This window comes from Leucoraja erinacea, chromosome 1, assembly GCF_028641065.1.
Source record: "Leucoraja erinacea ecotype New England chromosome 1, Leri_hhj_1, whole genome shotgun sequence".
In the NCBI taxonomy this organism is placed as follows: Eukaryota; Metazoa; Chordata; class Chondrichthyes; order Rajiformes; family Rajidae; genus Leucoraja; species Leucoraja erinaceus.
In genome coordinates this window covers 58,637,399-58,662,614 of record NC_073377.1, presented here as the reverse complement: position 1 = coordinate 58,662,614, position 25,216 = coordinate 58,637,399, and the positions used below count along the sequence as shown (strand labels likewise).

The following is a 25,216-nucleotide window of genomic DNA, read 5'->3' as shown; positions in this document are numbered from 1 at the left end:
CCAAGAGTGACATTGCTGTTTCCAAATCTTGTGCCTTGATCAATGGCAGTTGATTTCCATAATTTGCTGGGTGTCATTAGTTAAAACTTGCAGTTGACCATGCTACCACTCTTTTTATTCCTCATTTATCTGAGGGCATACATTTATACCAGGTTTATGCTAATCTTTCATCTAACGAAATATTTTGGCGTTCCTGATTCAAGACTTACATCACTGACTGTTGATTGTGAATGAATAAAGTGAGTCAAAAATGGACCCCATGAAGGTTTTATTAACTTTGTGCACAAAAAGATGCTGCTTATAAAACTCTGAAAGGATTCTGTTTTTGAGATCAAAATACAAAATGCTGGACATGGCAGTATCGGTGGAAAGAGACAAACAGTTAATGTTTCAGGTCGATGCCCTCCTTGCTTCTCAATTTCTGTTTGTGAACTTCCCTTTCATTGTTCTCTTTCTTGGATGATTTATGAAAATAGGGAGTCGGAAGAAGAGTCCCGACCTGAAATATCTTCTTCCAATTCCCCACCCCACAGATGCTGCTTAACCTGTTGAGTTTAGTTTAGAGATACAGGATGGAAACAGGCCCTTCGGCCCACCGGGTCCGCGCCGACCAGCGATCCCCGCACATTAACACTTCCTACACCCACTAGGGATATTTACCAAGCCAATTAACTTACAAACCTGTACGTCTTTGGAATGTGGGAGGAAACCGAAGATCTCGAAGAAAACCCACGTAGGTCACGGGGAGAACATACAAACTCCGTACAGACGGCACCTGTAATCGGGATCGAACCCGGGTCTCCAGCGCTGCATTCGCAGTAAGGAAGCAACTCTACCGCTGCCCCAGTACTTTGTGCTTTTATTAAAGTAACAATTTGATTAAGATACTAAATCATCACAATGAACCGGAAATCTATTTATTTTTACAATTTATTATGAGAAGATGAATCTGTAACAGTAGCCACTCAAGGTTACTTTCCTTGTATATCTTTCAAGGCATTTAAAAATATCAAGTTTACATGACACCATCACTGATTACTATACAACACTGTTGTTCTTGGAACACAAACATAATGGTCACATATCCAGTAAAAAAAAAACAAGACATTAAAATATATCCTGACTTCATTTGCAATATCGGTCTGCTTTCATCTTGGATCTCCTGCAGAGCAAAGCACAGAAAATGTATTATGAAGCTAAAGATTTAAGACTGCCAAAGAATCTAAATGGATAACATTTTGTGATTTGCCAAATTCAACACTTAAACAGTTACCTGTCTAGCAAAGTCTCATGGAAAGCACCTTCCGTTCTGGCTTTCTTCAGTATTTTACTGTCTTCTGTGTTCACTTTCAATTTTTGATCTTGAAAACTCTGAAATTTCTTTCTGCAATAAAGGGATACAGTGGGAACACAAAATAAGTGGTCAGCACAATGTAACAAAAAACTCAATATGGGTTCTATTCTACGTTTCCCCCCCTCCAAGACCTAACTCTGGATCGAGTTTCAGTTTTGAAATTTGAAATGAGAAACATCATCATGAAATGTTACAGATGGAGAGAATTAAATTGGAGATAGACACAAAATGCTGGAGTAACTCAGCGGGTCAGCTTAGAATTAAATTGGATGGTGCACACCTTTGATGGAAAATCATTGATAACTTTGTTAGGTGGTCTCTCAGCTGTTAAAAATTTTTAAAGGGTAATAACATTAATGAGTGCACAAAGTTGTGAGCTTATTTAATTTAAATCTCTGAAAGGGCAATCAGAATATCCTGTAAGTGAAACTTGGAACTGTGGACTGACTACCAGATATTTAGGAACATGAACAGAGATCACTAAAAGCTGGTGGGCAATTACAAATATAATTAAACTTTATGGAATGCTGACATTTATCTTACTTGCATGTCAGTTTAGAATGCATCAACCTTACCACATTCATTTCCAAGGTCTACAACTCTGGAAGGAGATTTCAGAAGAAAGTCCATGATCTAAACAATTAAATCAGGAGTGTGCAAAGACTAAATTTATTCCCTTGTTGATAGAAGATCATGAGTGATCTAATTAAGATGTGAAAACAGAAAGCCCCTGCTGGGCAAATCCTGAACAGGCTGTGTAGAATTTGATCATTCATGGAAATCTTTTTTTAAAGTTTTTTTTAAAACACAATGAAAACCGACATTCGCAGGTTTCAACTGCAAGAGATGGGTCATAGTATTTCTGAATTATGTGACAAACGAGATGATTTAGTCATAGAATGATACAGTGTGAAAACAGGCTCTTCGGCCCAACATGCCCACACCGGCCAACATGTCCCAGCTACACTAGTCCCACCTGCCTGCGCGTGGTCCATATCCCTCCAAACTTGTCCTATCCATGTACCTGTCTAACCGTTTCTTAAACGTTGGGATAGTACCAGCCTCAACTACCTCCTCTGGCAGCTTGTTCCATACACCCACCACCCTTTTCTGTGGAAAAGGTTACTCTTAAGATTCCTATTAAATCTTTACCCCTTCACTATGTCCTCTGGTCCTCGATTCCCCTACTCTGGGAAAGAAATTCTGTGTATCTATCCGATCCATTTTTCTCATGATTTTATACTCTGATTATCTCTATAAGATCACCGCTCATCCTCCTGCACTCCAAGGAATAGAGACCCAGCCTACTCAACCTCTCCCTATAACTCAGACCCTCTAGTCCTGGCAACATCCTCATAAACTTTTGATTTTATGTGCAATGTTTTAGACATATTTGAGGAACCATTTATTTTCCCAGTTTTATATTCTAGATAAAGGTATTACAGGTTTGCTCAGCATGTGTTTGGCACAGGGCAGAACTGCCTGTTGTTACAGTCTTATACTCACGGTGTGATCCTTTCTACTGCAATCATATGACATTCCCCCATGATACACCTTTACTGCTCACCAGTGCCATTTCTTTTCACCATTTTAGATTGCTTCTTCAGCAGGTAAAGCTAATAAAACTAACCAAACTAAACAGGGAATTGAGGACCAAAATTTAATCTATGATCTACTCACTACATCTTTTTAGGCAAGACATGAACCTAGATCTGGTAATGAAAAGATACGATCTAAAAGTACCAGACTGTTTTGTTATTTAATAAGATAGTCCAATATTCTCAACTCCATATAGTCCACCTTATCAAGCCCCTATCTAATTGCTTCAAAACCTCTGGCCCCCACTCCACCACCATCTTTGAGGAAGCATTCCAAAGAGACATCTGTGGCTTAAATGGGTGGCTCTATTTGTATACCACGACCTCTAGTTCTAGATTATCCCACAAGAGTATACATCCTCTGAACATCCACTTTCAAGATGTCTCAGGAAGTTTTAAGTTTCCATCAAGTTCCCTCTTGCTCTTTAAAACTTCTTGAGTATTCACAATTATTTTCTGTCGCTGCAAACAAACCTTTCCTGACTATGCACTGGGGCATCCGTACCTCAGGAACTCAAGCTTTGAAGATTTTCATTGTTTAGATAGCCAGCTTCTCTTTTCCATTCTCATTTCTTAGTAAGCATAAAACGCTTAAATCTACTTAGGTACTGGCTCAATTGTGGTTAAAGGTTTTTGCAGAACTTACATATAGTTAATCTCACAGTGTTTTACGTTACCCTTGTCTTCATCCAAAAGCTCATCTTTTTCTTTTATTACAATATCAGCGGAGGAACGGATCTATTGAAATAAAAATGCAGGTTACTGATTTGGCAAATCCGCATGTACTGAGAAGAGGTAGGCACGCACAACAAGGTAAAGTTTTTCTACAATAATAGTATGAAATTATAGATGGTGCCTGTGCCTGGCGACTCTTTGCATGCTGGTTCCACAGGAGAATCTACCATCATATGATACAATTACCCTGCTCTTTTAATTATTTTTTCTACCTGTAAATCCAGCAACATTTCTAGTAGTTCTAACTATATTCTGCACTCTGTAACCCTTTGCTCTACATATTCTACTCGAGTTTGGCTTGATTGTATTTATGTATAGTATTAAACATAGAAAATATGTGCAGGAGTAGGCCATTTGGACTTTTGAGCCTGCATCACCATTCAATATGATCATGGCTGATCATCCAACTCAGTATCCTGTACCTGCCTTCTCTCCATACCCCTTGATCCCTTTAGCCACAAGGGCCACATCTAACTCCCTTTTAAATATAGCCAATGAACTGGCCTCAACTACCTTCTGTGGCAGAGAGTTCCAGAGAATCACCACTGTGTGAAAAATTATTTGATTTGATTGAGTAGCTTGCAAAACAAAGCTTTTCACTATCTCAATATACATAACAATAATAAACCAAGACCCAAATTATTTCTGGAAATGTGGTGAGAAAGAACACCAATGAAATGGCAAATGATATTAAACCAGGTTTAATGATGTATGGTGGCTATTTCAATGGGCAATGATAATTTTTTTTTTTGTATTTTAATAATTTCCAGTCTTGCTGAAATCAAGTAATGAAACTTAGGATTCATCAAGACTGGAAATCATAAAGATACAAAACCACTATCAAGATTTTCCAGTTCTAATGACAGGTCATCAACCAATATGTTAAGTCTCTCCATAGATATTATCTGAAAGAGCAACTTTGCATTATATGTTGTGTCTAATTTACTAGTTACAAGATTTGCAGGACATAGGATAAAGTTGTGATGATGTTGCAGTATAAATAAAACAATCTATCAAATGGAATAAAATGAGATTGTAAATAAATCCAAAGCGGAAATAAAATTGAGAAATAGATTTGCAGAGAGTTCATAATGTTTCATGAAAAAAGGCAATGATACTATGTGATTTCAGCTAACCCAGGACAGACTTGGATAATATACTAATGGTGAAAATGAGAAATGATGAAGTTGGTCTGAGATCAGTTTATTTCCAATTAAAAAGCATTGGTGGATTTTGTTCATGGAAAGGAAGAACGGAGAAATATCTTAAGGCAGATCAAGAGAATAATTGGGATATGAAAACATAATAATTTATTGATCTGAGAAAAGGCTTTAAAAAAAAAAAAAAAAAAAAAAAAAAAAATCTGAGAAAAGGCTTAGTGTGGTGGCTCCCAAGGGTCATGCCATCATACTGTCGAACCCCTCGGCACGGGAGTGGTTCAGTCCGGAGGCGGCCCTTAGCCAGAGGGTTTAAAGGCAGGGGTTTGGGTGCCATCTTTCTCTTGTTTGGTCTTCCCTACAACCGGGAGGAACATAATAAAAGGTGCCTCTCAAAACACTGGACTTCGTGCTTCCTTTTGAGACCCACGGCCTTGAACCAATTCTGTCCAACAAGATTATGCTGATATGCGACAAAACTCCATGTAATTGTGTTTTTCCTGTATGTCAATATAATTGGTTAGCAAAATTTATCAATCTGAAAGTTACATTTAACAATCATCTGGCATCGATTGCCATTTCCAGCAGAATGCTCATAATTTTCTTCATACCATGCGTGAAGCAGATTTCTTAAATTCACACCTGAAAGATGTGGCTGCATTTTTTTGTTTCCCCAACCACCAAAAAAACATTCTCTACGACATCCTAATATTTTCCCCCAATATCTTGACAACTTCAACCCAATCAATCTTCAAATTCCAGGGAATATAATTTTAATCCATGTAAATAGTTATGATGATTTAACTCTTGGAGTCCAAGTATAAATCTTGTGAATCAATACTGCAATCCCTTCAAAATCAATACATCTATCTATATATAACCAAAACTGTGATCTTGTGCTCTTCTGGTTTGCACTTTTTTTAGATTTGCGCAAAAACGGTACGCAATAGCGCTACGATATTTCTGTGACTGAGGGTAGGGGAAAGGAGAGGTGAGGGAGGGGTTGGGGTGGTAGGAGGAGAGGGAAAAGAAGAGGGAGGAGGTGAGGAGGGAGAATGGGGAGGTGAAATAGAGGTAGAGAAGGGGGGGAGTAGAGGAGGGGGGGGGTGGGGAGGTAGGAAGTGGGGAATAGAGGCAGAGGAGGGCAGTGGGGAGGTGAGGAGGGATAGGAGGTGAGGAGTGGGGGATAGAGAGATAGGATGGGAGTAGGGAGGGGATAGGAGTTATGGAGGGAGTGACAGGGTTGGGGAAAGGAGAGGGGAGGGAGAGATTGGGTAGGGGAGGAGAGGGGAAAGAAGAGTGAGGGTGAAGAGCAGAGGGAGAGAGTGCTAGGGATGAGGGGAAATGAGCTGCGCCTGTGCAGTTGGGAGCTATGGGTGAGTGGTGGAATATTGCGTTGGGGGACCAAACCTCCTGTGTGACAGGGACCCAACGGGTCCCACTTAGTCTAGTCCTTTATAAGGTTTGATGCTCATAGAGATCAAAGTACACCATGTGTAATCTGCCCAGGGCTTGGTTAAAAGTAGTATATATACACTGCTTGTGTATGGATTAATTAGATGAAAAGGCCAGGTGTTTTTCCAACAAGCACATCCTGCCTTCCAATTTATACCGATTGATATTAAGGTTCTTACATCCATCATTGTTTAGACTGAGTGCATGAATTATCTGCAAAGGCACAACGGTGTCTTTTCAGGAACAGTAGATTATGTTAAAATAAACACTTAGAATATGCAGAATTTAAGATGATAATAAATCAGATATTTTCTCGTTAGACAATGGATAGCATAGCCATGTCAACTTAAAAACAGAAACGGAAGAAACAATTTATTTATCACCACCCCATAAATACCTTTATCATCTCCTCGTCTCCAGCAGTTTTTTGCTTTGCAATAACGTCACCATCATTACATGAAATGAAGCAGCTGTTTGAAGCCATCAATGCAAGCTTTCCCTGGAAAATCAAATTCAATTGTTTCTTATCACACACATATTAGAATCTCTCCTGGATTCTTCCCAAATATATCACAACATCACTATCTTAAGACAACACATAGGAAGAAACTGGTAGTTCACAAACTCATCTCATAAATCGTTAGTATCTCCTTACTCAGATCAGGGTCATTGATTTTTCCTCAGAGTTATGCGATTTTAATAGTTGTAGGTCACAATACTAGGTTAAGCTTACATCATGGGATGGATACTTAATGGCAGGGGTCGGCAACCTTGTTCTGTATAGGGGCCGGGACGCATGTCTGTGAGCGGATGGCGAGCCACATCCACCACGTGTACACATGGGTCCCGCCCCCTTCCCACCCCCATGGCATCAAATCACGTGTTCACAGTAGGTAGACAAAAATGCTGAGGAAACTCAGCGGGTGAGGCAGCCTCATGCAATCCTTGCATGTCTCACCTGCTGAGTTTCACCAGCATTTTTGTCTGACTTTGATTTTGCATCTGCAGTTCTTTCTTAAACGTGGGCAGGCGCTCGGCGGGCCGGATGACTGCGGTGAAAAAAATCCACCTGCGGGCCGGATAATTTTGGGTTACGGGCCGCATTCGGCCCGGGGGTCGTAGGTTGCCGACCCCTGCTTTATGGGTTTGCATTTGGTGAAAACACAAGCTATTAACTTAGAGACACTTTCAGCAATCAACTATAGAAGTTTCACAATGAGTCCTAAGATAACCTACTTATGGACAAGCTTTTCCCTTTGAGAATAGGGAAGATTCAAACAAGAGGAATTAAGGGACAGAAGTTTAGGGGTAATATGAGGGGGAACTTTACTCAGAGAGTGGTAGTGGTGTGGAATGAGCTTCCAGTGGAAGTGGTGGAGGCGGGTTCATTGGTATCATTTAAAAATAAATTGGATAGGCATATGGATGAGAAGGGAATGGAGGGTTATGGTATGAGTGCAGGCAGGTGGGACTATGGGAAAAAAAAAGTTGTTCGGCACGGACTTGTAGGGCCGAGATGGCCTGTTTCCGTGCTGTAATTGTTATATGGTTATATGGTTACTCTAAAACATGGCATGCAAACTCATTGTCATGAGGCAGTCACATAAGCTGCTGTCCAAGCTCTGGATGTGGAAATCTATTTATGAACCATGGTGGCTATATCTCTCACCTTTAACAGCTTTTTGATCACCTCCCTTAAATGCACCAGAGGTTATATTTTCAAGTCTTTTTATTATTGGACTTCATGGCAAAGCTTTCACGTAATTAATTATTGGCATTTCTGGTTATTGAATAGCACTTCTTGTCCGTCAAAAATTGGGTAGGAAAATTAACTGGCTGTTGTTACATACGCTAATTTAAAGAAAAAATCTACTTGATTAATGCAGCACCCAATGTAGTTTTAAATTGTGAAGCCAACACAACACTCATAATTGTACATCAGATAGTGAAGAAGGTAGGCGCATTTTACTACATGGTGCAAAATATACAAGAGGTCAAATCAGCTCGTGGCCAATGGCATTGCTCAGGAACAAAATCAACATGTTGGTACGTTAATAAAGGCTACAGTGTACCAGTGTCTTCCTTTAAAAATAGTAAACAGGCTACTTTGCCACTTCTAGTATTGTCAGACACAAAATTTACAAGGTATGAACTTTTTCCAAGAGATTTTGCAGAGCTCTAAGAAACATTTCTCCTTCACCCATTATTTCCAACTTACCTGGCCATTCAAATAAAGACAAAATAATTGCAGATGAGGAGAACCTTTTACCTCATCTTCGATTATGCATGGCAAACAGACATGGTTGTCAATTGTGCAGTAATTAAAACAAGAGATGTACAAGTGCCAGAATTACATAGATAGCTCAGAGGATCAGAGTAGGATAGAGGATATAAAACTATGAAAGGTTGACAGGGGCTCCGCCTGCAGCTAATGTCTGCTTTGTCTGCTCTGTTAGGTCAGGGTCTGCCCACCTAACACATGGGGGTTGATAGCGTGCTAGCTCCGTTTCCAAGGCAACAAAGGCAGCAGCAGATGGCACTACAAGGTCAGCTTGGGAGCGCTCAGGCCTTATCTTATGGAAGTTATAAACAAGTTACTTCTTATTTTTACTTTTGCACCTTTTGTATCTTTGTGTGTAAACATATAAACCAGTATGTATGGTGTGTGTGTAACCTTGGCATAAAGTTGCTTTAGCTGGAACATAATGGTGGCAGGACATAGCTGAGAGATTAATGTTAAATTTAAGGGTGGCGAGTCAAAGAGAGATATGAGGGGAATGTAAAGTTTAATAGGATTGAACCAAGGTCGGAAGTAATGGTGGCGAGACAGTGAATACTAGAATCAAAGGCAGATTGATGCAAAGGAGTACATCATGAAAGATAATGTGGCAGAAGATAAGGCTGAAAACTGTAATAGAAAGCTGCTTGTTTCTGTGGATCGGAGAGCAATTAGAGAGCGGACAGGTGGTGTCACCTCTGAATGTTCCAAGCTGAATATTTGCAAATAAAGGCTTTTCGTCTTCTTGAAGAATTCTCCGTGTCTGTCATCTTATCCAAACTTTGAGTCTTAAAACCACGACAATATCCCAGTCAAAAATTAACAAGGCAGAGACAGCTTAATTATCCTGCAGCTTGTTTCATTCAAGAATGTAACAACTGTGGTGGGGGGCACTTGGCTAAGAGAGAGAAGTGCCCTGCCTTTGGTCAAGTTTGCCATGGGTCCAAGAGGCATAAGCATTTCTGGAGATGCTGCAGATCCCAACCTAACAAGGAGCAGACAAAGCAGGCCATAAATTTGCTGCAGGCTGAGCCCCTGTCAGATTTGTCCGATAGCAGCATGGATGAGAGGCCAAAGGTCGATGAAATGGTACTGCAGGCTCCGAATCATATGTTGAACTAACCGCATGGCTGCCCGCACGCAACCAGGTGGTGGTGGTGTGGGAAACCTGACATGGATTATGGATCAGGTCATCAGCAACAAAACCAGACACGGATCAAATCAGCAACACTGTTTGATCTACAGAAGTTAACACCAACTTCTCCATATCTCCACATAAACAAGTCTCTTACCCCAAGTACCATTTTAGAAAATTTCCACTGTATCCTCTTCGAGGCACTAATATTCTTAGCACAGCATGGTGCTTTAAACTTAACATGCTCCAGATGAGGCTTTGCTGACTACCACTTTATATTAGGAATACTGGAAGAAAGCAAGATATATTTGTTTGTGACAATAATGATTAAATAAAGTTTAAAGGTGGCAATTACATCTTGAAACACTGGCTCCCACTGTTCTCTTGATCCAATTGCATCTGATCGACCAGTAACAACTCCATCAGAATTTATTCCCATATACTTGCCATAGCCAGACTTCAGTGCTATCCTGCAAGAAATAACGAGAAGTAATGAAAATCTGTTCTGCAATAGTATAACGTTTACATACAGAGTAATTATATTTAAAGTAATTTCAAAAGTGTATTTTCTATAAAATATTTTCATTCTTATAATGGCCTGTAAGAGATGTCTTTTTCCCACTTGCTAAATGGCTTGTTAAGTACCATGGCCTTGCACATTTGCATTACTTTTAGGCACCATGGTAGATATTACCAATAATATCAATATCAAATATCTTTATACCTGATCAATATAGCACATAATTGTGCTTGTGGGCACGTTTTCACATCTATCCAATGACCATGACCCCATGGAAGAACTCAAGGCAACCTTGTGTGGCAAGTGTGCAATTCTGGTTGCCCCATTACAGAAGAATATGGAGGTTTTTGGAGTGGATGCAGAGCGGTACACTAGGATACTGCCTAGATTAGAAGCTATTAACTATGAGGGGAAGGTACACAAAAATGCTGGAGAAACTCAGCGGGTGCAGCAGCATCTATGGAGCGAAGGAAATAGGTAACGTTTCGGGCCGAAACCCTTGTTCAGACTGATAGGGGGTGGCAAGGAGATGGAAGGAAACAAAAAGGAGGAGGAGGAGCCCGAGGGCTGGGGGATGGGAGGAGACAGCCCGAGGGCTGAGGATGAGGAGGAGACAGCAAGGGCTAACAAAATTGGAAGAATTCGATGTTCATGCCCGCAGGATGCAGACTCCCCAAGCGAAATATGAGGTGCTGTTCCTCCAATTTCCGGTGTTGCTCACTCTGGCAATGGAGGAGACCCAGGACAGAGAGGTCGGATTGGGAATGAGAGGATGAGTTGAAGTGCTGAGCCACCGGGAGGTCAGGTAGGTTCTTGCGGACCGAGCGGTGGTGTTCGGCGAAGCGAAGCTATGAGGGGAAGTTGGATAAACTTGTATTGTTTTCTTTGTCGCAGTGGAGACTGAGGGGAGACTTGATAGTGTGGTGGGTGGCAACGAAGCAGATCCTGTGGTGTATAAGAGGCAGATAGACACAAGGATAAGCAGGGAATGGAGGGATAAGGGTCACCTGCAGGCAGCAGGGAATATTTTTATTTGGCATTGTGTTCAACACAGAATGGACCAAAGGCCCATTCCTGTGCTGTACTGATCTATGTTAAAGAAGCTTAACATCATATAGGACATAACAGACTGCTTAATAGGCCTCACCACATCCATAATCATTCACCCTCTCCCACTGATGAACAGTGGCAGCAGTTTGTTCCACCTACTGGATGTACCGCAGTCACTCACCAAGACGCCTTCCACACACACACATCTACCTGCTGGAAAGGCACGGGAGCAAAAGCATGGGAACAACACCATCTGGAAATTACCCTCCATGCCACACGCCATCCTGACTTAGAAACATATTGCTGGGTAAAAATTCTGGAACTCTCTCCTGACCAGCAGTATGGATACATCCACACCTCAAGGTCTGCAGTGGTTTATGGGAGCAGCTTAGGGGCAGTTAATTGTTGATTCAGCCTGTGAAGCCCACGTCTCTTGAATGAATGAAAAAATGCTAGTATATCATTTCTTAAGGGGGATCAAAACTGTACATGGCACTGCAGGTGCAGCCACACAAACATCCTGCACAATTGTACTTCTCCATTTTGAAACTTCAACCCCCTTACAATAAAGGTCAAGATGCCATTTGCCTTCCTGTTTTCTATACCTGCATGCTAACTTTTTGTATTTCATTTACAAAAATGCCAAGATTCATCTTCCCTCTTTGCACTAATCATTTGCATTCCCTCTCAATTAAGATAATGTTGCTTTGGAGTACATGAGCTCACACTTTCTTAAATGACACTCCATTTGCTGAGATTTTGCCTACTTGTTCAACCTATCTATATCTTGTTCAGTCCAAATATCTTCATCACAGCATGTTCTACTCCCTATTTGTGTAACATCAGCAAACCTGGATACCTTTCATCCTTGAAGTTTACAGTAAATAACTGAGGGCCAAGAACAGATCCTTATGGCACTTCAGCTACATCGTGCCAGCCTGATAATGAACTGCACATATTCTGACTGTGTTACAATCAGTTTTCAGCCTATTTTAACACATTTTCCCCATAATGCGGGTTCTTATCTTATGCACCAGCCTTTTGTGTGGCACCTTATCGAATTTATTAAGAAGACAACTATTTACCATCTGATTAAACCTGGGGAGACTCTCATCTCGATAACCATGATTTATGAATTTCATAAGTGGCATTGGTAACCGAGCAACTTAATCAGATTCATTCTGACACTGATCATCCATCTCATATTATCCGTAAGAATCACTGGTAGTGGGGTAGGAACGTTGGGGCAGTTGAGACCGGAATCAGAAAATAGGAGTCTTCAATATGATTGCTTTGTAATAACTTGCATTTCTCACCTTGTTTCAGATAACTTGATAGCAGTTAACTGCTCTGGGGGATCCGGTGTTTCATTATCTGTTTAGGATGAAAATTAATGATCACAGATTAAATCTGACAAAGACACGGTGTGCAACTGTCACACTGAAAGTTTTAGCAATATAATTACTTCCAACAGTGTGTTCTTTCTACAAAAATAATGAACAAAGTTTCATCTACACATCATTCACAACTCAAAAGGACATGGGTTCTTTAGGGCAATTGCTTTTACTGTGCAGGACTATTTATGAAAACGTTGCAGCCAACCTGTGGAATTGATCAGATAAATGATCAATTAATCCAACAACGGACTTTGTTGAAGAGTGAATAGACAATAGACAATAGGTGCAGGAGTAGACCATTTGGCCCTTCGAGTCCGCACCGCCATTCACTGTGATCATGGCTGATCATCCACATTCAGTAAACCCGTTCCTGCCTTATCACCATATACCCCGACTCCGAAATCTTTAAGAGCTCTATCTAACTCTCTCTTGAAAGCATCCAGAGAACCGGCCTCCACTTTCTTCTGAGGAAGAGAATTCCACAGATTCTCAACTCTCTGGGTGAAAAAGTTTTACCTCATCTCTGTTCTAAATGGCCTACTCCTTATTCTTAAATTGTGGCCCCTGGTTCTGGACTAGCCCAACATCGGGAACATGTTTCCTGCCTCTAGCGTATCCAACCCCTTAATAATCTTATATGTTTAAATAAGATCTCCTCTCATCCTTCTAAATTCCAGTGTATACAAGCCCAGCCGCTCCATTCTATCAGCATTTGACAGTCCCGCCATCCTGGGAATTAACCTTGTGAACCTAAGTTGCACTCCCTCAATAACAAGAATGTCGTTCCTCAAATTTGAAGACCAAAACTGCACACAATACTTTGGAAGGAGTAGGATGGGGACCCACAGTCCCGTTTATATCAACGGGTCGATGGTGGAAAGGCTCAAGAACTTCAAATTCCAGGGCGTGCATATTTCCAAAGATCTCTCCTGGTCCCAGAACACTGATGCAATCATAAAGAAAGCACATTAGCTCCTCTACTTCCTGAGAAGATTACGGAGAGTCAGTATGTCAAGGAGGACTCTCTCAAACTTCTACAGGTGCACAGTAGAGAGCACGCTGACCAGTTGCATCGTGGCTTGGTACGGCAACCTGAGCGTCCAGGAGCGGCAAAGACTGCAAAAAGTTGTAAACATTGCCCAGTCCGTCATCGGCTCTGACCTCTCTACCATCGAGCGGATCTATCGCAGTCGCCGCCTCAAAAAGGCTGCCAGCATCATCAAGGACCCACACCATCCTGGCCACACACTCATCTCTCCGCTGCCGCCAGGTAGAAGGTACAGGAGCCTGAAATCTGCAACATCCATGTTCAGGAATAGCTACTTCCCCACAGCCATCAGATTATTAAACACAACTTCAACTTCAAACTATTAACTTCAAACAAACTCTGAACTATAACAGCCTATTGCACTTTTATCTGTTTATTTATGTGTGTATATATATTCTATGGTATATGGACACACTGATCTGATCTGGTTTTATGCCTACAATATTCTGTTGTGCTGCAGCAAGCAAGAATTTCATTGTCCTATCTGGGACGCATGACAATAAACTCTCTTGACTTGACTTGAGGTGTGGTCTCACTAAGGGCCCTGTACAACTGCAGTTGGACCTCTTTGCTCCTATACTCAACTCCTCTTGCTATGAAGGCCCACATGCCATTAGCTTTCTTCACTGCCTGCTGTACCTGCATGCTTACTTTCAGTGACTGATAAACAAGGACCCCCAGATCTCTTTGTCCTTTGCCTTTTCGCAACTTGACACCATTCAGATAATAATCTGCCTTCCTTTTTGCCACCAAATAAAGGAGCAGTATGAGCTATAGGTATCTTGCTGGTGGCAAAGAATCTCCCGTCCATGTCCTTGCTATCTCCTTGCTTGTTTAGATTCTGGGTTAGATCTTATCCTGGGGTGTTTATCTGCCTTAATTGTCCCAAGACATCCAACACCTTAATCTTTTTAATACCTACCTAGGCTAGACAATCAATTCATCATAAATATAATATGACCTCACCTACATCCCTTGGTTCTACATAGAAAATAGGTGCAGGAGTAGGCCATTCGGCCTTTCGAGCCTGCACCGCCATTCAATATGATCATGGCTGATCATCCAACTCAGTATCCTGTACCTGCCTTCTCTCCATACCCCCTGATCCCTTTAGCCACAAGGGCCACATCTAACTCCCTCTTAAATATAGCCAATGAACTGGCCTCAACTACCCTCTGTGGCAGAGAGTTCCAGAGATTCACCACTCTCTGCTTGAAAAATGTTTTTTCTCATCTCGGTTTTAAAGGATTTCCCCTCTATCCTTAAGCTGTGACCCCTTGTTCTGGACTTCCCCAACATCGGGAACAATCTTCCTGCATCTAGCCTGTCCAATCCCTTAAGAATTTTGTAAGTTTCTATAAGATCCCCCCTCAATCTTCTAAATTCTAGCGAGTACAATCCGAGTCTATCCAGTCTTTCTTCATAAGAAAGTCCTGACATCCCAGCAATCAGTCTGGTGAACCTTCTCTGCACTCCCTCTATGGCAATAATGTCCTTCCTCAGATTTGAAGACCAAAACTGTACGCAATACTCCAGGTGTGGTCTCACCAAGACCCTGTACAACTGCAGTAGAACCTCCCTGCTCCTATACTCAAATCCTTTTGCTATGAATGCAAACATACCATTTGCTTTCTTTACTGCCTGCTGCACCTGCATGCCTACTTTCAATAACTGGTGTACCATGACACCCAAGTCTCGTTGCATCTCCCTTTTCCTAATCGGCCACCATTTAGATAATAGTCAGCTTTCCTGTTTTTGCCACCAAAGTGGATAACCTCACATTTATCCACATTATACTGCATCTGCCATGCACTTGCCCACTCACCCAGCCTATCCAAGTCACCTTGCAGCCTCCTAGCATTCTCCTCACAGCTAACACTACCCCCCAGCCTCGTGTCATCCGCAAACTTGGAGATGTTGCATTCAATTCCCTCGTCCAAATCATTAATATATATTGTAAATAGCTGGGGTCCCAGCACTGAGCCTTGCGGTACCCCACTAATCACTGCCTGCCATTCTGAAAAGGACCCATTTACTCCTACTCTTTGCTTCCTGTTTACCAGTCAGTTCTCTATCCACGTCAATACTGAACCCCCAATACCGTGTGCTTTAAGTTTGTATACTAATCTCTTATGTGGGACCTTGTCGAAAGCCTTCTGAAAGTCCAGATATAACACATCCACTGGTTTTCCCCTGTCCACTCTACTAGTTACATCCTCGAAAAATTCTGTAAGATTCGTCAGACATGATTACCTTTCATAAATCCATGCTGACTTTGTCCAATGATCTCACCACTTTCCAAATGTGCTGCTATCCCATCTTTAATAACCGACTCAAGCAGTTTCCCCACTACCGATGTTAGACTAACTGGTCTGTAATTCCCCATTTTCTCTCTCCCTCCCTTTTTAAAAAGTGTAGTTACATTAGCTACCCTCCAATCCTAGGGAACTACTCCAGAATCTAAAGAGTTTTGAAAAATTATCACTAATGCATCCACTATTTCTGGAGCTACTTCCTTAAGTACTCTGGGATGCAGCCTATCTGGCCCTGGGGATTTATCGGCCTTTAATCCATTCAATTTACCTAACACCACTTCCCGGCTAACCTGGATTTCACTCAGTTCCTCCATATCATTTGACCCGTGGTCCCCTGCCATTTCCGGCAGATTATTTATGTCTTCCTTGGTGAAGACGGAACCAAAGTAGTTATTCAATTGGTCCGCCATGTCCTTGTTCCCCATGATCAATTCACCTGTTTCTGACTGCAAGGGACCTACATTTGTTTTTACTAATCTCTTTCTCTTCACATATCTATAAAAACTTTTGCAGTCAGTTTTTATGTTCCCTGCCAGTTTTCTTTCATAATCTATTTTCCCCTTTCCTAATTGAGCCCTTTGTCCTCATCTGCTGGTCTCTGAATTTCTCCCAGTCCTCTGGTAGGCTGCTTTTTCTGGCTAATTTGTACGCTTCATCTTTTGCTTTGATACTATCCCTGATTTCCCTTGTTATCCACGGATGCACTACCTTCCCTTATTTATTCTTTTGCCAAACTGGGATGAACAATTGTTGTAGGTCATCCATGCAGTCTTTAAATGCCTTCCATTGCATATCCACCGTCAACCCTTTAAGAATTAATTGCCAGTCAATCTTGGCCAATTCACGTCTCATACCCTCAAAGTTACCTTTCTTTAAATTCAGAACCATTGTTTCTGAATTAACAATGTCACTCTCCATAGATTACTTCATTGCTACACCTCTAGATTTTCTTAAAATCCTAAAGCCTATTGATTTCTGACTAATGCACTGAGCTACTAAACATCTTGGGTACAGTATTCAAAAGATTCACTAACTTCTATGTGAAGACATTTTTACCCAACTTAGGCCTGAATGGCTGACCCTGATTTTGAGCCTGTAAATCTTGATTCCAATTACCCCAGCCAGGGGAAAACATTACACCAAGATCTACCCTTTTAAACCCCTTTACAAAGTTGTATGCATAGTATCCAATGTACAGGCCTGATCTTCTTAGATTTTGTTTTATTAGCACAGACTAACACAGATTAAAACTTTTCATATTGTGCCCACAAACCTTTATGTGGCGCTCCAAGAGTAAAAAGACCATTATCCAGAGCATGCAAATAGGTGCCATTTCCCATCTCTATGGCCACACTTCCAGTAATTTCTCCAAAATTCCGAACTGCCCACCATCCTCCTGGAATAAAAGTATAAATACATCATATCTTATAACCATTAAAAATCTGATCTTGGATGTGTATTTATTTGTGTTTGTGAGTGTGAGTGTGAGTGTGAGTGTGTGTGTGTGTGTGTGTGTGTGTGTGTGTGTGTGTGTGTGTGTGTGTGTGTGTGTGATGTGTCTGTGTCTGTGTCTGTGATGTTCGTCTGCGTTTCACATCTCCTCGATAACACGATGAGCTAACGGTGACATTTTTACATATTCCAATAGAGATTTACGCCATGAGGCCTTATCTGAAAAATTCATGCATTATTTCTCGTTATTTATGAAAATGTCCAAAAATTTAAAATAACTTGGAAAATAAACGAAATGTGGGAGGAGAGGGGGAATGGAGAGGGGGTGGGGAACCCGGGTACATGCCCACCCGCTGCCTCGCTCGGGCCCGGCGCCTGGTGCGGAGGCTGCTGCTCTATGACCTGGGTAGGTTTTGCCTCTACCCCCTCCCTCCGTGTCCCCTCCCTCTAGCCCCCCTTCATCTCTGCCCCTCCCTCCCTCTCTGCCTCCCCCCCCTCCCTGACCCTCCTCCCTCTCTAGGGAGTGGTGAATATTGGGACCTATGGGTGAGTGGTGGAGTATTGCGTTCGGGAACCAGCCCTCCCCTGTGATGCCGCGCCCCCCCCCCCCAACCACCTCTCTACCCCCTCCCTATCTACCCCCCTCCCATTCCCTCTCCACCCACCCCTCTCTAGCCGCACCTGCGCAGTTGGGGGTTATGCGTGAGTGGATAAGGCGGGGATGGGGTAAAAGGAGGGAATGAATAATATTAATATAATATCAAGGGGGGGGGGGTTAGTGTGTGTGTGTGTGGGGGGGTGGTTAGTGTGTGTGTGTGTGTGTGTGTGTGTGTGACGTCGAAGGCAGCCCACCACGCCCCGGAACCGCGCGTTGAGGGGATGGGACCCAACGGGTCCGCCCTGGTCTAGTAACTATTAAAATTGATCTTGGATGTGTGGGGGTGTGTGTGATGTTCGTCTGCATTTCACATCTCCTCGAAAACACGACGCCCTAACGATGAAATTTTTACATATTCCGTTGCGATTTCGTCATGATGTGAAAAATCGCCATCTGAAAATTTGATGCATTATTTCCCGAGTTATTTATGAAAATGTTCAAAAAATTCAAATCACTTGGAAAATAAACGAGATGGTCTCGCTGATGATGTCACAATGGCTCTGCTCCTCGCGGCCTGCTGCCCTATGTTCCACTCGCTGCGAGTGACGTCCCCCCACCCCCCCGTTCTTCAAAAGACGCAGAAAGAACGAGCAAGTGGGCTATGTACTGCAGCTTCCGAGGTCGACGCACGCTCGCGCCTCGGCTCACGTTACCCGAGAACTCCCGAGAGCTGCCGAGAGCTTTGGTCGACGCACGGCGCATGCTCGCGCCTTAGCTCGGGTTTCCCGAGAACTCTCCCCCCTCTCCCCTCTTGAATGGCTTTCGCAGATGACGTCACAATGAGCGAGCTAGTATTTCGAGAACATTCTTCAAATCCTTCACCAACGGTCATTCTCACTTTGCTTGTGAACAAAGTGCTGACTTCCAAATCTTTAAAGATAAGAGTCCGATTGAACTTTATTGTTTTGGTTTAACCGAAAATGTTAATACATTAACGTTGAATTTTGTTATTCGGCTGCACCATGTTCCACGCGCAGCGAGTGACGTCACCCCCTTCCCCCCTTGCCCCCTCCTCTGCCCCCTCCTCTTTTCCCCCCTCCCCCCCCTTCTCCCTCTCTGCCCATCTCTCCCTCTCTCTGCCCTTTCTCTCTCTCTCTCTGCTCTCTGCCCCCCAACCCCTCTATGCCTCTGCCCCTCTCTCTGTGTCTCTGCCCCTCTCTCTCTACCCCCATCCCTCTCACTCTCTAGACGCGCCTGTGAGTTGGGAGCTATGCATGAGTGGATAGGGCGGGGATGGGGTAAAAGGAGCGAATGAATAATATTAATATAATATCAAGGGGGGTGGTTACTGTGTGTGTGTGTGTGCGTGCGTGTGTGGTGCATAGTGCCGGCCGGCCACCCCCCCCCCCCCCCCCCCATGTTGACGATACAAGTATATACATTTATGAGGGAGATAAAGAGTGTTAAATAGTAAAAATCTTGTGTGATTGGCCATTGTCTTGAGAAAGTTGACCCGACTTGGATCGTTGTAATCCAGTGAAAAATCACATTGAAATTTGGGGAATGATGTGTAACTACATTCTGTTTGTACCTGCCTCTACAGTGTCCTCTTTGTGATATTTGAAGTGAATGTTTTATCAACAAACTTCCAGGCAAGCTCATTTGAATTAATGTAAAATATTTTCTCATGTTCGAAAATGTAAGGGTGTAAAATTTATATGAAAAAAATCAAAAGAGCAAATAGATATTTTGTTACATTGTACATCCCACATAAGAGATTAGTATACAAACTTAAAGCACACGGTATTGGGGGTTCAGTATTGATGTGGATAGAGAACTGGCTGGCAGACAGGAAGTAAAGAGTAGGAGTAAACGGGTCCTTTTCACAATGGTAGGGAGTGACTAGTGGGGTACCGCAAGGCTCAGTGCTGGGACCCCAGCTATTTACAATATATATTAATGAATTGGATGAGGGAATTGAATGCAACATCTCCAAGTTTGCGGATGACACGAAGCTGGGGGGCAGTGTAAGCTGTGAGGAGGATGTTAGGAGGCTGCAAGGTGACTTGGATAGGCTGGGTGAGTGGGCAAATGCATGGCAGATGCAGTATAATGTGGATAAATGTGAGGTTATCCACTTTGGTGGCAAAAACAGGAAAGTAGACTATTATCTGAATGGTGGCCGATTAGGAAAAGGGGAGATGCAACGAGACCTGGGTGTCATGGTACACCAGTCAATAAAAGTAGGCATGCAGGTGCAGCAGGCAGTGAAGAAAGCGAATGGTGTGTTAGCATTCATAGCAAAAGGATTTGAGTATTGGAGCAGGGAGATTCTACTGCAGTTGTACAGGTCTTGGTGAGACCACACCTGGAGTATTGCGTACAGTTTTGGTCTCCTAATCTGAGGGAAGACATTCTTGCCATAGAGGGAGTACAGAGAAGGTTCACCAGACTGATTCCTGGGATGTCAGGACTTTCATATAAAGAAAGACTGGATAGACGCAGCTTGTACTCGCTAGAATTTAGGAGATTGAGGGGGGATCATAAAAACTTACAAAATTCTTAAGGGGTTGGACAGGCTAGATGCAGTAAGATTGCTCCCGATGTTGGGGAAGTCCAGAACAAGGGATCACAGTTTAAGGATAAGGGGGAAATCTTTTAGGACCGAGATGAGGAAAACATTTTTCACACAGAGAGTGGTGAATCTCTGGAATTCTCTGCCACAGAAGGTAGTTGAGGCCAGTTCATTGGCTATATTTAAGGGAGTTAGATGTGGCCCTTGTGGCTAAAGGGATCAGGGGGTATGGAGAGAAGGCAGGTACAGGATACTGAGTTGGACGATCAGCCATGATCATATTGAATGGCGGTGCAGGCTCGAAGGGGCAAATGGCCTACTCCTGCAACTATTTTCTATGTTTCTATGTTTGACATTTAGAGCTAGAGTTACACAGCATGTCCAGCTTGTCCATGGCGACCAAGTTGCTTATCTGAGCCGATACTCTTTGCCTGTGTTTGGTCCATATCCCTTTAAATCCTTCCTATCCATGTACCTGTCTAAATGTTTTGTAAACATTTTAATTGTACCTGCCTGTACAGTGTCCTCTTTGTGGTATTTGAAGTGAATGTTTTACCAACAAACTTCCAGGCAAGCTCATTTAGATTAATGTAAAATATTTTCTCATGTTCGAAAATGTAAGGGTGTGTAAAATTTACACGAAAAACTCAAAAGAGCAAATAGATATTTTGTTACTAAACTCACTTACCAACAATATCAACCACTTGGTCATCCTCATCCTCTCGTTTTCTTTTTCCTTTGTTTTTCTTCTTTTTACTTAAAATAAAATGTTATAACGAACTTTAATATGTAAACCATGAACAGGAGTAAGCGCTATGATGCCTGACCATTAAAGTTGCCCCTCAGATTCCCATTAAATATTTTCCCCTTCACCTTAAACCAATGTCCTCGATTCACCTACTCTGTGCATCTATCCGATCTATTCCTCTCATGATCTTATACACCTCTGCAAGATCACCCCTCATCCTCCTGCGCTCCAAGGAATAGGTTTGAGTCCCAGTCTTCTTAACCTCTGCCTAAAGCTCGGACACTCTAATCCTGGAACATCCTCGTAAATCTTCGCAGTACCCTTTCCAGCTTTCAACATTGTTCCTTTAACAGTGCCCAGGACTGAACACAATACTCTAAATGTGGGTAGACAAAAATGCTGGAGAAACTCAGCGGGTGAGGCAGCATTTATGGAGTGAAGGAAATATGTATACTATACAACTGCAACATGAACTTCCAACTTCAATACTCTGGCTGATGAAGGCCAATGTGCCAAAAGCCATTTGGACAGACAAAGGAGAGTTAGTAGATGTTGTTCACTTAAGATTTTCAGAAAGCTTTTGATACCACAGTATCAAAGGGCAGATAGTAGCATGGATAGCAGGTTGGTTGGATGACAGAAGACAAGGAGTGGCAATAAAGGGGGCTTTTTTCTGGTTGTCTCGCAGTGACTAGCGGAGTTCCGCAGGGGTTGTTGCGGGGCCCGCTACTCTTCCCGTTGTACAATGATTTGGATGAGGGGATTGAAGGCTTTGTGGCCAAGTTTGTGGATGATACGAAAATAGGTGGAAGGGCAGTAGTGTACAGATAGCAAGGACTCTGCAAAAGGACAGGTTGGAAGAGTGGACAGAGAAGTGGCAGATGGAATATAGTGTAGCAAAGTGTGGAGTCATGCATTTTGGTAGAAATAAAGGCGTAGATTATTTTCTAATTGGGGAGAAAATCCAGAAATCGGTGCAAAGGGACTTGGGAGTGCTGGTGCAGGATTTCCATAAAGTTCATCTGCAAGTCGAATCGGTAGTAAAGAAAGGAAACTCAATGCTAGCATTTATTTCAAGAGGGTTTGTATACAAAAACAGGGATGTAATGCTGAAGAAGGATCTCAAACCTAAACGTCACCCATTTCTTCTCTCCAGAGATGCTGCCTCACCCATTCTTCACAAGATAACAACCTCTCCCTGAATGTTAACAAGACAAAGGAGATTGTGATTGACTTCAGGAAGGGAAGCAGTACGCACACCCCAGTATACATTGTTGGTGCCGAAGTAGAGATGGTCAAAAGCGTCAAATTCCACGGAGAAAATATCACCAGGAATTTGTCCTGGATCAGCCACAGGGAAGATATGGCGAAGAAAACACAGCAACGCCTCTACTTCCTTAGATAGCTAAAGAAGATTGGCATGCCCCTAACAACCCTCACCAACTTTTGTAGATGTGCCGTAGAAAGCTTTTTTATCACAACCTAGTTTGGAAATAGCTTAATCAACGTTCGCAATAAATTGCACGCTGCCTCAGCAAAGTTGCCAGCATAATTAAGGACCAGTCTCACCCTGGTCATTCTCTCTTCTCCCCTCTCCCACCAGGCAAGAGGAACAGAAGTTTGAAAATGCATACCTCCAGATGCAAGGGTAGTTTCTTCCCAATAGACAATAGACAATAGAAAATAGGTGCAGGAGTAGGCCATTCAGCCTTTCAAGCTAGCACCACCATTCACTGTGATCATGGCTGATCTTCCAAAATCCTGCCTTCTCCCCATACCCCCTAACTCCGCTGTCTTCAAGAGCTCTATCTAACTCTCTCTCGAAAGCATACAGAGAATTGGCCCCCACTGCCTTCTGAGGCAGAGAATTCCATAGATTCACAACTCTCTGGGTGAAAAAGTTTTTCCTCATCTCCGTTCTAAATGGCCTACCCCTTATTCTTAAACTGCGGCCCATGATTCTGGACTCCCCCAACCACTTCAGGAACATGTTTCCTGCCTCTAACCTGTCCAATCACTTAATAATCTAATATGGTTCAATAAGATGGTCTCAACCTTCTAAATTCCAGTGTATACAAGCCCAGCCGCTCCATTCTTTCAACATATGACAGTCCCGCCATCCCGGGAATTAATCTTGTGAACCGCCGCTGCACTCTCTCAATAGCAAGATTGTCCTTCCTCAAATTTGGAGACGAAAACGGCACACAATACTCCAGATGTAGTCTCACTAGGGCCCTGTACAACTGCAGGACCTCTTTGCTCCTATACTCAACTCCTCTTGTTATGAAGGCCAACATGCTGTTAGCTTTCTTCACTGCATGCTTACTTTCAGTGACCGATGAACACCCAGATCCCGTTGTACTTCCCCTTTTCCGAACTTGACACCATTCAAATAATAATCTGTCTTCTTGTTCTTGCCACCAAAGTGGTAACCTCACATTTATCTACATTAACTACACCTGCCATGCATCTGCCGACTCACCCAACCTGTCCAAGTCACCCTGCATCCTCCGAGCATCCTTCTCACAGTTCACACTGCCACCCAGCTTTGTGTCATCTGTAAATTAGCTAATGTTACTTTCCCAGCAGTTATCAGGCAACTGAATGGCCCTCTCATCAGCTAAAGTGTGATCCTGATCTACCATCTACCTTGGTAAGCTATTTTCGTTTGCTCATTTAAAGTAAATATTGAAAAAAACATTGCTAGCCTAAGTGCTGCTCCAATTATTTCTGGCAGAGTTGAGGACACAGCCCAGTCCATCATGCAAACCAACTGCACTGATGGGCAGAATGACCTAATTCTACTCCTATTCCTTATGACCTTATGCACCATTCCTTATTCTCGACTTCCCCTTCATCCCTCTGGCAGAAAAATTCTAAAATGCATATCACTAGATTCAAGAGCAGATTCTTCCCTGCTGTCATCAGCCTCTTGAATGGACCTCTCATAACTTATAGATATCCATTCTCCCATGTTGCAACCATTATATTTTTCTTTGGTATCTGAATTTTCTCTGAAGCTGTATCATTATACTCTGCATTATTTCTTTTCAGTTTTTGAACTACCTGCTGTCCTCATGAACGGTAACAATTTGATAGCATGTTAAGTAAAGCTTTTTACGGTATCTTGGTACACCCGACAATAATAAACCAATACCATTGTTGGCAGGAAAAACTGTTCAATTCTACAGGTGAAATACAGCATTAAATGTGATATAGTTCCACTCAAGAAGGAACAGGCAAATTTTGATGCCTGTGATATAGACACAAAATGAAGTACCTGTCCCCTGTATCTGTCCCCTGTACATATCTCCTGTACCTGTATCTGTCCCCTGTATATGTCCCCTGTACATATCTCCTGTACCTGTATCTGTCCCCTGTCCCTGTCCCCTGTATCTGTCCCCTGTATCTGTCCCCTGTATCTGTCCCCTGTATCTGTACCTGTCCCCTGTATCTGTCCCCTGTATCTGTCCCTGTCCCCCGTATCTGTCCCCTGTATTATCCACTCCTCTTGCGTTCCCCGGTAAACACCCGCCTCTCTCTCTCTCTGCAAACACACGCCCCTCACTCTTCCTCTCAATATCAGTCCATCTCCCGTCCGACCCGCGGATCACAGACACACACACGCGCCGACTCCACACTTTCTCTGCGCGTTTTCAACCTGAGCTCAGTTAAACCCGGACCTTTTCACGCCTTTCAGCACCAGCTTCGTGCGCTTCACACAGGAATACTCCGCCATGTTGAGAAGGTCGTGGGGAGTCGCCGCCCGCAGCGCCGTCCAGTGGCGGGAGAGAGAAGTAC

General features: G+C 42.8%; 1 protein-coding gene across 1 annotated transcript; it reads right to left on the bottom strand.

Moving 5' to 3' along the window:
- Positions 1-251: 251 nt before the first annotated feature.
- On the bottom strand, positions 252-25,216 carry frg1 (FSHD region gene 1). Its single transcript, XM_055635290.1, has 9 exons — positions 25,099-25,216; positions 21,356-21,423; positions 17,316-17,438; positions 12,599-12,656; positions 10,068-10,182; positions 6,697-6,798; positions 3,599-3,690; positions 1,274-1,384; positions 252-1,162 (listed from the first exon to the last, which is right to left on the bottom strand). The coding sequence occupies exons 1-9, from the start codon at positions 25,152-25,154 to the stop codon at positions 1,126-1,128; spliced, it is 762 nt and encodes a 253-aa protein (XP_055491265.1). The 5' UTR covers positions 25,155-25,216; the 3' UTR covers positions 252-1,125.

Excerpts from the sequence above, each read along its gene's own strand:
- frg1 (XM_055635290.1), bottom strand. The coding sequence starts at position 25,154 with ATGGCGGAGTATTCCTGTGTGAAGCGCACGAAGCTGGTGCTGAAAGGC. Across the intron at positions 12,657-17,315 it reads TCTTGGAGCGCCACATAAAG|ATAATGAAACACCGGATCCC; the intron begins GTTTGTGGGCAC and ends CATCCTAAACAG. Across the intron at positions 1,163-1,273 it reads CATGAGACTTTGCTAGACAG|GAGATCCAAGATGAAAGCAG; the intron begins GTAACTGTTTAA and ends TTTGCTCTGCAG.